Below are 13,707 nucleotides of genomic sequence, written 5' to 3'. Positions count from 1 at the left end.
TTGCTTACTAGTTTTCCTGGAGTACTAAAAAGTATGTTGTTTGCCAATTAACCTTAAGTACCTTATATCAGAGAGCGGGGGGGAGTTCGTTCTAGAACCAATAACAGTAGGTTTGACCTAGAAAAGTTTTGTAAGAAAATGTTTGATTTCAGGATGTTGAATTTTATTTGTTTTCATATGTTTACTAGATTTTGTTCCAGTACCTCGGAGAAGCAGACAACACCTCACCCACAGAACACAATAAAAGAAAGTGACAAACTGATGATGAACAAACCGGTTCAGCTTAACAACAGACTGTACACTATACGCATTATCTTTACACAGTACAACCGATATATCTCACATTGGTCATTAGAGGTGGCTTAATTTACCCCAAACTTAATAAACATGGCTAATCCTGTGAATATACTGATTTGGAATGTGGGTGGGATCACCTTGCCAATAAAGCGGAAGAGTATTCTCAAAAATCTCAGGGCCCAAAATGCTCAAATAGCAATATTAGTAAAAACCCATTTGAGTGAGGAAGAACACCAAAAGCTTAAAAAAGGCTGGGTCCAAGAAGTTATAGCAGCATCATATGGCAAAAAGAGGGCTAGGGGAGTAGCAATCCTCTTAAAAAAAGGTTTGAACTATAAAATACACCATGTAGAATTAGATGTTGAGGGTAGATATGTCATTTTGGAACTAGAGGTAGAAGGTATTTGTTTTATGTTGGTGGAAGTTTACGGTCCACTACAAGATAAAGCTCAATTCTGGCTTCATTTACAGAGGAAATTTCTTAAACATGCTACTTTACCATACGTGATCAGAGGAGATTATAACATTGCCCCACAGGTACCATAAGATAGATACAGGAATCCCATGAGATCACCCACATTATCACATCCCCTCCCATACACACGGAGAGAAACAATTCAAACATGCACAATCCCTGATTGATGTTTGGAGGGAAAAAATCCAGAAACCAAAGATCATACATGTATTGCCCCGTCCAAGCGCTCACTATCCCGTATAGATTTTTTCCTGGTGTAAGCTAATTACAAACCTAGAGTCAAAGAGATTATAATAGGCCCGGTCACAATCTCAGATCATGCTTATGTTACACTTTCCCTGGAAACCCACAGTAAACAAAGTAAACAAAACAGATGGGTATTTCCTTATCACTTATATAAAGACGTGGGAATGCATATAAAACCCTAAATATTCAACATCTAGCAAATCCCCTTCTGTTCTGGGAAGCAGCCAAGGCAGTTCTTAAGGGGGTGATAACAAATTATGCAGCCGGGGTACATAAAAAATACAAGGCCAAGGAATCCCTACTCCTAAGACAACTCCTAAATGCACAAAATAGGTATTTAAAAACCCCTAATGAAATTAATAGAAAGGTGTTCAAGCAGATCAAAGAACAGAGAGATAACTTTTTGCCAAATCAGGCACAAAGGACAACAGACAGAGTACGGGTTAAGTTTTACAGATTCAGGAATAAGTCGAGTAAATTTTTAGCATCATTGTTGCGTTTGACTAGACCCTGTAACACAGTAATGGCTACTCAGGATGGACATACAGTTTAATCAGACCAACATAAAATTCAACAAAAAGTTAGCAAATTTTACCAAGACTTATATGACGCACAACCAGTCAATCTAGAAGATAGAGAGAAACTTTGGAACAGAATTAAGTTGCCACAATTAGAAAAAGAACAAGCAGATTCATCAGCAGACATCTCAGCAGTCATAAAAAACCTAAATCTAAACAAATCCTCAGGACCGGATGGTCTCCCGGGGAATTTTACAAACTCTTAAAAACAGAGATCTTGGAATCATTAGCAAAACTTTTCAATACTATTTTGGAGGGAGGAATTCCGCCCTCTGGAAGTTTCACGGAGGCCCATATAACCATCATACCTAAGTCTGACAGAAATCCCTTGCTCCCTGAATCATATCGTCCAATCTCCCTCCTCAACAATGATTACAAGCTACTTACTAAGATTCTGGTGGTTAGGTTGGGGAGGGTGATGCCTACTATAATTAATATAGATCAGACAGGGTTTGTTACAGGGACATCTTCGGTACTTAATGTCAGGAAGGTCCAACTGGTAATTTCACATTTCTGGAGAGAGGAAGTGGTACATCAGCAACCGTGTCAATCGCCGGCATGTTTGCTGGTGGTCAACGTGGAAAAAGCATTTGACAAAATATTCTGGAACCACCTTTACTTCACCTTGGCCAGGTTCGGGGTGGGAGGGAGCTTCCTGGACACCATAAATCTATCTATGCAAAACCCCAAGTGGCTGTAATTGTCAATGGAGGTTTGTCTCCAATTTTCCCATTGAATAGAGGTACAAGACAGGGGTGACCACTTTCACCCCTGCTATTTGATCTAGCTTTAGAGCCTCTGGCATATTTAATTATTAAGGAAACAGAGGGGTTGGTAATTGGTAGGGAAAGATTGCACCTCTCGCTTTATACAGATGATATGATCCTTTTTGTGTCAAATTCAGATGGCAACCTGCCGATACTGATTTCCATCATAACTGAGTTCGGTAAGATCTTGGGATACACCATAAATAAAGATAAGTCAGAGTTGATGTGACTGACACCATAGACTAAGACCCCCCTGTCAGGGCACCAATTTAAGATAGTAAAAGATTACTTTAAATACTTAGGAATAAAACTGACCATGAACCCCAATCTCTGGTATGACAAAAAATTTAGACCACTAATTGACGAAATCACTAATCAACTAACCTCTTGTTAAATTCTCCCAATATCACTTTCAGGAAAGGTAAATTTAATAAAAATTATTGTTTTCCCAAGGTTTTTGTATGTATTTCAAATGTTACCTATTCTCTTACAGAAAAAAAAACTTGGGAATTCTAAATTCCAAGATACTTGACTTTATTTGGGTGGGGATGAAACATAGGGTGAGACATTCCAAACTAATGAGTAGTTTAGCACAAGGTGGACTAAGTCTACCGAATTTACAGCTATATAATTGGGCAGCTTTAATCAAATTCATATTGGATCGGCTTAGCGAATCATACCACTATACCTGGAAAGAATTAGAACAAGAAGTAGCTTCGCCTTAGTCTCTAGCCATGCTCCCCCATCTAGCGGCCAAACAAGCAAACTTCATTATCTTTAATGAACCCTTAAGAGCCTGGAGAAGCCTCTGCTGATGCCTTAACATATCCAACACTTACACTAAATTCCTACCCCTTAGAGGGAATCCAGTAATTATAGCAGGATTCACCACGGCATCTTTTAAGTTTTGGGAAGAGAGGGGATTATGTTGTGTGCAACAATTGCTAGAGGATAATGGAGAATGGGTTAAGCCCTTCCAGGCTCTTAGAGCTATTTATGGAATACCTAGCAACCTTCACTTTGCGTACTTACAAACCAAGCACTACATTGCATCACTAATCACAGAGGGTCCTATAACCAAATGCACACAGCCACTAAACAACATGATAACCTTATTTTCCCTCAGGATCTACTCAATATCACCTATATAAAAAGCTCTTTTAGCAGATACAAACAAAAAAAACCATTAAAGAAATAGTGGCTGGGTGGTCACAACAAAAAGTGGCGGAAAGTATCAAAACAGCCAAGAAAGCAGCACTATCACAGGATATGATGGATATTGCATAATACATATATCACACCACGACTTTACCAGAAATGGGTACCGCAAGCTGCTAATAAGTGCTCAAAGTGTGGACTACCAGACCCTGGGATTCTGCATTTAATTTGGCGATGCCCAAGGTTAACTAAATTTTGGAAAACTATTCTATACTGGCTATCTAGGAGATGTGAGTTTAAGTTGAACTTAGAAAGTAATTTAGTTGTTTTTCTTGAAACACCTAAACAAGACGAGACAGTATGGGAGATTTTTGGGTGCTGCCTTACTGATTGCAAGAAGACTGGCTTTTAAACAATGGATCATGGCCCCTGCCCCTGCTCACATTCCAAATGTTCAAAACAACACTAATTCCTTAACTCACTATTGAATTATATGACACCACAGCAGACAAAGACCATAGGACTGATACCTTTATGAAGAAGTGGGAAAGTCTACTCCACACCTTACCACTAGACCAAGTGACTCGCCTCCTGACTCCACTACAACATACAGATTTTTTCAGGGGCGAATGGTCCTTAGACTTTGGACAGTGAACGAAAGATTAGTGAATCCACGACAGGTGTGGGGACATAGTTTCGAAATCTAAAAAGCTACAGAGGTGGATGATGCTGCTCTCTGAGGTTTGATTCAATTTAATTTAATTTAATGTATTTTTTATTTAATTTAGTTTCATTTAATTAAATTTAATTTAGTTTACTTTCTAATTTCATATATATAGCTTGTTTTATTTTGAACATAGTTAAGGTATAAAATGTATACTGTCGACTGTTTTGGATGATTTCAGTACACCAAACAAATGACGTTTCAAATTGACAGTATTTATAGATAAAGATTTAAAAAAAAAAAAAGAAGCAGCAGTCATAAGGAAATCATCCCGATCCGATCCGATCAGAATGATTGACGGCCGCCAGTAAGTAGGGGCGGTATTGCACAAGCATTTCACCAGAAAATTTCACAGTGAATCATGTCCACTCGTCTTTTAATAAATCTACCCCTAAATATCTTCTCTGTTTACAATGTGATGTTCATATGATTATTTGTAGTGAGCTTTTTTACAGATAAGTTACAGTATATCAGTTTGAAATTATTTGACATATAGATGATGTTCCCTTAAGGGGAAAATAAGGAGTAGAAAGGAAGCACAGATTTTTTTTTTTTTTTTTTTTATTGGGTATAGAAAACTTGTGGTAAAAACGGATGCTTTTGAGTTCTGTGATTACTACAAGGGTTCACTAGACTGGCCTCTCTCATCACTGGTTTCTGTAAAGGCCACTTTAGAATTGTGTCTATTAAATGAAGAAAAAAAAGTACTGTTTTGCACAAGAATTTTTTTATTAAAGAAACAGACCCACAAACCATTACAATGTTTTCCTATCTAAACAAGAAGACAGAACTCTGGAGAAAAATGTTGCATTATTAAAATTACAGATTTGAAGCATGATATGTTGGTGATATCCCAGGCAGTGAACAATTTCCTCTCACGTCACTTTGTTTCTAACATTTGGCTTGATGGATGTGGTCTGAGGTATGATGAATTTTAATGCTGTGGTGAGATCCTGCAAATGGAAACCATAACAACTGATACAACTGGAAATGTTTTTAAAATTGTACAATTGCTTTCTTTTTCAAATGTTATATTGAGTTGAAGAGCAGGAACTGATAAACATCAGAATTGTCACACAACCAGACGAACATGTTCATTCTCTTTTTAAACAAGGATTACTAAAACCTTATCACTATACTAGCATCAATTTGCATGAAAAAATAGATCCACTATTTAAAGTTATGAATTAGGAATCTTGAATCAATGGTGATTCTACAGCTTAAAAATTAGGAATTCTAATTGAGGTTGCCATTAAGATGAATATCAAGGGTATAGCGTATTACTGGTGTGTGTGATGGGGAGATATTCTATTACATATTCCTACTTTTTATTTTTACCCCATTTACCCCATTGGCCCTCTTGGATTGAGCAAATGACATGTAAACAAGGGATTGTCTTGCAAATGTTTAGCTATTGAGAGCCAGGGGTGCTACAGTGCTTGAGGATCCCCCAGAACCCCCTGAAACCACAACTAGTGCATATATTTCCAATATACTATGAGACTATTGCCCTTTTCATTAACACCCTGTTCAGACAACCATTGTAGAAGAGTAGGAGAGTGTGGGTGAAAGGAGAACGGAGATGTGTTGACAAAATTGAAGGGGAAGAATATGATACAGAAAGAGACAGGGAAAAAAATGTAAAAGATGATATAGAGGATCAGGACAAAGAGTGAAAGAGATAGAGTAAAAGAGGTAGAGTGGGAAAATGTGGAAGAGGAGCAAATCTTATAGAGGAAAAAAAAAACGAGGAGATACAAAGTTACAGGAAGGGAAGTGGAGAGGGGCAAGAATGAACAGGAGAAACAATAGACAAAGTAAAGGGATTGTTGACCTTTACACTTGCTAAATAATTAGTATTGCAGTGATCCTTTTGATAGGTGTTATGATTGATGTTATAGACCTTCAAATGAAAGCCACCCCAGTATGAATTTTATTACTCTAACAATAACGAGATATGACCATACTAAGTTAATGTTATGGAGTGATGAAAATAAAAAAATATTTTTACAGGAACAATTTAATCCTATATTATAGTTTCTCTAAATCTACTGTTTATTGGATGTTTAAAGCCCTAAAAGCATAAAGGGGCCTATTTACTATGGTGTGAGCAACATGATCCAAAATATAGCGGGGTCATGTCCGCTGCACATCGATAAAAGCCGACAGCATACGCTGTCAGCATTTATCATTGCACCAGCAGTTCTTGTGAACTGCTGGTGCAATACTGCCCCCTGCAGAATCGCAGCCAATGGGCCGCTAGCAGGGGGTGTTAATCAACCTGATCGTATTCGACCGAGTTGATTTCTGTCCACCGCATCAGAGCAGGTGGACAGGTTATGGAGCAGCGGTCTTTTAACCATTGCTTCATAACTTCTGTTTCCGGGCATCAAGCTCCGTACAGAGCTTGATAAATTGACCCCAAAAACTCAATGCTCACACTGTATTACCCTTTATGAATAACTAACACATTATTTCCATTACGTTTGTGTGCAGTTACTGGAAATAATAAGAGTTTGAAACAGTACTATGTTTTTGCTTTAATTTAAAACAGAATTGTTAAATAAAATGGATGATGGTACTTACCATCTTTGCTACTGGAGAAATGGTGGCCTGAAACACTAATGGGAGAAAACAAAATTAAACATGTGCAGATATAGAAAAATCCTAATTATTGCCTTTACCATTTGTAAAACAGAAGAAAGCAAGAAGAAAAATTACCAAGTAGAGTATTTTTCATTAGCTACAATTATCTAACATCAATATGCAGTGGTCGAACCCAAATGGCACACTGGGGAGTTTTGTTATACATTTTACATACTGGGTATCATGCCCATCCAGTAGGCGTTTGTAGGTGGAGATCTCCATCTCCAAATGGGTCTTCTGGTCCATGAGCATTCTGTACTCATTGTTCTGTCTTTCTAGATCAGATCGGATCTGAGACAACTGTGCTTCAACGCCATTGATCATGTCTTGTAATTGTGCAAGCTGGGAGCCAAAAGAGGCCTCTGTCTCGGCCAAGGTGTTTTCCAGAGCTGATTTCTGTAATACAATTGTTATATAAATTACACATGGTAAGATTTATATTTAATTCGTTTGATTGATTAATATATATACCATGCTTAGTTGGCTTTGTAACTCGATCTCCAGGGTCTGGACAGTGCGTCTTAACTCAATGATTTCAGTTTGGACTGTCTGTAGCTGCTCAGAGCCAGAAAGTACCTGACGGTTCAGCTCATCACTCTGTGTAAACATTCACAGTTGAAGAAACAAAGGTCAATGCAGTAGAAATGTTAATAAAATATTCCCTGGTTTAAAGTGGTTAATGCATACATGAAACAAGTAAATTTGTTTAAAAGGTTCACTACATGTATTAATCTTCACCCTTTATCAAGACCACTAAGGCTTTCAGAATGTTGATCGAGAGACACTGAAGTCACTTGGTGTTGTATTCATTCATAAACAAATAGTATTTTATATATAAGACAAGGCATATTACTATATCATTACTGTAAGACAAAATAAATATCTTTACCCTTTGCATGAACATGTTCTCAACATCCCTCATGTTTCTCTCCATCGAGTTCTCATACTGTTCTCTGATTTCAGATAAAGCTCTGTTGAGATCAACAGATGGGGCAGCATCGACCTCCACACTGACCCTGGCACCCAGCTGAGCACGAAGACAGCTGACCTCCTATCAGAGTACAACAAAATGTTAAAAAAAACTAAATTCATAGCAAAATAACATTATATTTAGCCTCTAAACATAACAAGAACTGTATTTTAAATATTTTAGGATATGCTTGAAGATGACATAAAGAACAGACATTCGTACTTTCTAATGAAAAAGTGTCCCCTTTCTGCAAAGTTATCATCACATGAAGCTGTAGATTTGCATGTTGCAGATGTCTGGGTGCTAAAACTATCAAGCATGGACATTGCATCAAAGCTAGGTGGGACATTTAACCAAAGAAAATATATTTTACTAAATAAATGGTGTTTTTTTTAAGTGCTCTACATGGGAATTTTTCCTTCAATAATGTCGGTATAATTACCATTTCGATTTTCAGGCAATGCACAAAATACTTTATGAACCCTATGTAGCATATACAGGGAGTGCAGAATTATTAGGCAAGTTGTATTTTTGAGGATTAATTTTATTATTGAACAACAACCATCTTCTCAATGAACCCAAAAAACTCATTAATATCAAAGCTGAATAGTTTTGGAAGTAGTTTTTAGGTTGTTTTTAGTTATAGCTAGTTTAGGGGGATATCTGTGTGTGCAGGTGACTATTACTGTGCATAATTATTAGGCAACTTAACAAAAAACAAATATATACCCATTTCAGTTATTTATTTTTACCAGTGAAACCAATATAACATCTCAACATTCACAAATATACATTTCTGACATTCAAAAACAAAACAAAAACAAATCAGTGACCAATATAGCCACCTTTCTTTGCAAGGACACTCAAAAGCCTGTCATCCATGGATTCTGTCAGTGTTTTGATCTGTTCACCATCAACATTGCATGCAGCAGCAACCACAGCCTCCCAGACACTGTTCAGAGAGGTGTACTGTTTTCCCTCCTTGTAAATCTCACATTTGATGATGGACCACAGGTTCTCAATGGGGTTCAGATCAGGTGAAAAAGGAGGCCATGTCATTAGATTTTCTTCTTTTATACCCTTTCTTGCCAGCCACACTGTGGAGTACTTGAACGCGTGTGATGGAGCATTGTCCTGCATGAAAATCATGTTTTTCTTGAAGGATGCAGACTTCTTCCTGTACCACTGCTTGAAGAAAGTGTCTTCCAGAAACTGGCAGTAGGACTGGGAGTTGAGCTTGACTCCATCCTCAACCCGAAAAGGCCCCACAAGCTCATTTTTGATGATACCAGCCCAAACCAGTACTCCACCTCCACCTTGCTGGCGTCTGAGTCGGACTGGAGCTCTCTGCCCTTTACCAATCCAGCCACGGGCCCATCCATCTGGCCCATCAAAACTCACTCTCATTTCATCAGTCCATAAAACCTTAGAAAAATCAGTCTTGAGATATTTCTTGGCCCAGTCTTGACGTCTCAGCTTGTGTGTCTTGTTCAGTGGTGGTCGTCTTTCAGCCTTTCTTACCTTGGCCATGTCTCTGAGTATTGCACACCTTGTGCTTTTGGGCACTCCAGTGATGTTGCAGCTCTGAAATATGGCCAAACTGGTGGCAAGTGGCATCTTGGCAGCTGCACGCTTGACTTTTCTCAGTTCATGGGCAGTTATTTTGCACCTTGGTTTTTCCACACGCTTCTTGCGACCCTGTTGACTATTTTGAATGAAACGCTTGATTGTTCGATGATCACTCTTCAGAAGCTTTGCAATTTTAAGAGTGCTGCATCCCTCTGCAAGATATCTCACTATTTTTGACTTTTCTGAGCCTGTCAAGTCCTTCTTTTGACCCATTTTGCCAAAGGAAAGGAAGTTGCCTAATAATTATGCACACCTGATATAGGGTGTTGATGTCATTAGACCACACCCCTTCTCATTACAGAGATGCACATCACCTAATATGCTTAATTGGTAGTAGGCTTTCGAGCCTTTACAGCTTGGAGTAAGACAATATGCATAAAGAGGATGATGTGGCCAAAATACTCATTTGCCTAATAATTCTGCACTCCCTGTATGTGTATAGGATCTCAAGGGATATATTTTACATGTAAACATATTATAAGCTTCACTAAATAGGAAAAGCTCTAGTTTTTTTTTATTTAAAACCTTATTGCTACTCACACATTGCAATAGTTAAAGGGACACTGTACCCAAAAAAAATTCTTTCATGATTCAGATTAAGCATGAAATTTTAAGCAACTTTCTAATTTACTCCTATTATCAAATTTTCTTTATTCTCTTGCTATCTTTATTTGAAATGCAAGAATGTAAGTTTAGGTGCCGGCCCATTTTTGGTGAACAACCTGGGTTGTCCTTGCTGATTGGTGGATAAATTCATCCACCAATAAAAAGTTCTGTCCAGAGTACTGAAACCAAAAAAAAGCTTAGATGCCTTCTTTTTCAAATAATGATAGCAAGAGAACGAAGAAAAATTGATAATAGGAGTAAATTAGAAAGTTGCTTAAAATTGCATGCTCTTTCTGAATTACAAAAGAAAAATTTGTGTTCAGTGTCCCTTTAACTTGAAATGATAGAGTACAGATACAATAGTTTACTTTCTATATAAAACAAACAATTATTTGCTATAAATACGCTTAAAGGGATATGAAATCCAATTTTTTTTTCATGATTCAGATAGAGCATGCAATTTTAATCAACTTTCTAATTTACTCCTATTATCAATTTTTCTTTGTTCTCTTGGTATCTTTACTTGAAAAAGCAGTAATGTAACCTTAGGAACCAGACCATTTTTGGTTGAGAACCCTGGGTAGAGCTTGATGATTGGTGGCTATGGCTACATTTAGCAAGTTGCTTAAAATTGCATGCTCTATCTGAATCATAAAAGAAAAAAATTGGGTTTCATATCCCTTTAACTGAAAGTGTATGAAATAGCACCCAGCTTCAACAAAAAGATACAAAAATTACCTACCACCAACACTTTGTTCTCCAAAACACACAATAATTTACCTATTTTTTTCTTAAATAAAAAGTAAAGAAAGCTATTGATACTGTTAAATATTTGATGAAATTGTGATGTTCCTTGAACATTTTCAAATGCTTTAAAGTCCTATTCAGTACATTACCTCTTCATGGTTTTTCCTCATCTGCTGTAGCTCTTCTTGGAGATTTTGCACTTGGACTTCTAGATCACGTCTTTCTATGTTCAGACTTTCTAGGACTCTGCGCAGACTGGTAACATCAGCCTCAATACTGTTTCTCAACCTGAGTTCTATTTCATATCTAAAATGTATAGATGTAATGAAGATGAAAGCCTGAGTTACTCTTCACTGTTTTTATTATCAATATCCAGTTAAGTATCTAAAGTGTTACATCAACATTATATCATCTAACAGTCAAATCTTTTTGTAATGTTAGCATTCTATTTGTTATAATTATTCACTTTATGATTTTATTTTCTCCTTTGCACATGTAAAACATACTTGTTTTTAAAGTCATCAATTGCCAGTCGGGAATTGTCTATCTGGAGGACAAGTCTGGCGTTTTCTGTACTAGCTGCAGATATCTGTAAAAATATCATAATATTAAAATATAAAATCAAGTTATTTTACTTCATTACTTTAAATTATATAGATTTTAAGAAAACAGTTCTATTATATTCTATTGTATATCAGTTTAAACATTTTACCTGTCCCTGGAGCTCTTGAATAGTCCTGAAGAAGTTGCTAAAATCAGGCAATGATGCTGGCTGGTTTCTGTCGTACCACTCTCGGATATTCCTCTCCAGCTGAGTGTTTTCCTGCTCCAGTGAACGCACCTTTTCTAGGTAAGTTGCCAGTCGGTCATTCAGATGCTGCATGGTTTCCTTCTCATTGACACTCAACAGACCATCATTCTTCCATCCACTTTGGCCACTAAAATGACTTCCAATCGCATAGCCACTATGTGCACTTCCATAGCCACATCCATGAGTGAAAGATGAATGCTTGGAGATAGAGATACCCTTTCCTCCTGATCCACCATGAACACTGGGAGCTCTAAAGCGACCCCCATGATGAGAAGCATGAGATCCTACATGAAGAGAAATGTTGGAGTATCCATGGTGACCTTTTTTAGACTCTCCATGATGGGGGATATGGGATCCTCCTTGGTAGACTTTATGAGAACTTGCATGATGGATCTTGGGAAAGCTTCCAATATGCACTGAAGAGACATGGCTGGAAATCTTAGGAGAATGACTGACAGCATGACAACTTCCAGCTGAAGAATGAATTTGCTTAATACTGTGGCTCATGGTGATAGTTGGATTAGTTTAAACTGTATCTTGGAGTAAGCTAAATACAAGTGTTTCTTACATATGCAGCTCCATTTATAGGAAGTGTTAGAGGCGTTGCAGAAAGTGAAATAGTTTTTATGTAAAATTTACTGGCATCTTATTCCTTTTTATTCTGTTGTTTATAACCCTATGTGGAGACACTACTTTTAAAAGATCAGAGAACAGGAATACAATGCTGTCACCACGCCTTCACAGCACATCACAAATATATTGCAACTAAGCATCCTAGCCACATGAAAGAGATTGGTTATTCATCTGTATCAAGCATCCCAGAATTTTAAGATTATGCTACAATGGAGAAGGTTAAGAAGTTACTAGAGGATATTAGATATTCTAAGATCAATGTTCTCTGAAGAAGTTGGAAAGAGACCTTAAGAGGGCTGTAGAGAGTTGCTAATTCCTTATTATTAAACTACAAGATTTACCATTTCATAACACCACCTTCATGATTTGAAAATAGCAAAATAATGTTTATAATAATACATAAAGTTTAGACTAAATTCTCACTTCACTAGGACTTACCCAATTTAGACCACTGTATTATTAAAGAAGTTACAGATCAGTGACATCTGAGTGGATCCCAGTTGAAGAAATTTTACTTGATACAAAGGAACAAAAAGTAAGTTAAAAAGTCTTCCTATTTAACAAAACAACTATTTTTTTTAATTGTTTTGACACAACCATGCCATGTTCTATATTGCACTCTAGTAAGTTAATCAATTTCTACCAACCTGTGAAAACAAAGGCCATTAAACAGAAGTTACCAGAGATAATGGGGCCGATTTATTAAAGTGCGAGCGGACATGATCCACTGTAGCGGATCATGTCCGCCGCACATCGATAAATGCCGACAGCATACGCTGAACTGCTTGCCGCTAACAGTGGGTGTCAATCAACCCGATCATATGCGATCGGGCAGATTGATGTCCGCCGCCTCAGAGCAGGAGGATGAGTTAAGGAGAAGCGGTCTTAAGACCGCTGCCTCTTAACTCCTGTTTCCAGCGAGCCTGAAGGCTTGCACAGAAACAGAGGCATTGGGGCTGATATGGGGCTTGTTAAATCGGCCTCATAAACTATGTTGGGATCTATTTCAATCAATCACACTGCATTTTGTTGTTTTCAGATTGAAGCCATTCCATTTAAAAATTCAGCTATTGCTTTTTTTTCTAATACTGCTCTAACTCCTATAATGCTTTGCATTGCAAGAATATAACAGTGGCATTCTAATCCAACAGAAAACACTTTTTACTCACATTTTTAAAGGTTTTTTGTACTTTTCTTTATCAACAGCCTTCAACTTTTTGAAGATATATTTTGTTCTGTTTCTTAGGTATACACCCAGGATTTAATGACTATTGTCTACATAATTTTCCTTATGTTCACCGACATTCTGTTTCACTCTCTAACACTTATATCACTCTCTTTGCTTCTATCACTCTCTCTTCCTCTCGCATTCTCTATCTCTCTCTTTTTTTACTCTACACTAATACCAATCAGAAATTAC

The 13,707-nt window shown here is 37.3% G+C and overlaps 1 protein-coding gene across 1 annotated transcript; it reads right to left on the bottom strand.

The window, feature by feature from the left end:
* Nucleotides 1–4,381: 4,381 nt before the first annotated feature.
* On the bottom strand, nucleotides 4,382–11,912 carry LOC128663371 (keratin, type I cytoskeletal 42-like). Its single transcript, XM_053717676.1, has 7 exons — nucleotides 11,556–11,912; nucleotides 11,350–11,432; nucleotides 10,993–11,149; nucleotides 7,781–7,942; nucleotides 7,363–7,488; nucleotides 7,076–7,287; nucleotides 4,382–4,436 (listed from the first exon to the last, which is right to left on the bottom strand). The coding sequence occupies exons 1-7, from the start codon at nucleotides 11,724–11,726 to the stop codon at nucleotides 4,382–4,384; spliced, it is 966 nt and encodes a 321-aa protein (XP_053573651.1). The 5' UTR covers nucleotides 11,727–11,912.
* Nucleotides 11,913–13,707: the final 1,795 nt, after the last annotated feature.

The sequence above is a fragment of the Bombina bombina genome, chromosome 1, assembly GCF_027579735.1.
Source record: "Bombina bombina isolate aBomBom1 chromosome 1, aBomBom1.pri, whole genome shotgun sequence".
Taxonomy (NCBI): Eukaryota; Metazoa; Chordata; class Amphibia; order Anura; family Bombinatoridae; genus Bombina; species Bombina bombina.
The sequence above is the reverse complement of the archived record's forward strand: the minus strand, read 5'-3'. Positions and strand labels throughout refer to the sequence as shown.

Excerpts from the sequence above, each read along its gene's own strand:
- LOC128663371 (XM_053717676.1), bottom strand. The coding sequence starts at position 11,726 with ATGCAGCATCTGAATGACCGACTGGCAACTTACCTAGAAAAGGTGCGT. Across the intron at positions 7,943-10,992 it reads TGAGGAAAAACCATGAAGAG|GAGGTCAGCTGTCTTCGTGC; the intron begins GTAATGTACTGA and ends GTACTCTGATAG. Across the intron at positions 7,288-7,362 it reads TACAAAGCCAACTAAGCATG|AAATCAGCTCTGGAAAACAC; the intron begins GTATATATATTA and ends ATTGTATTACAG.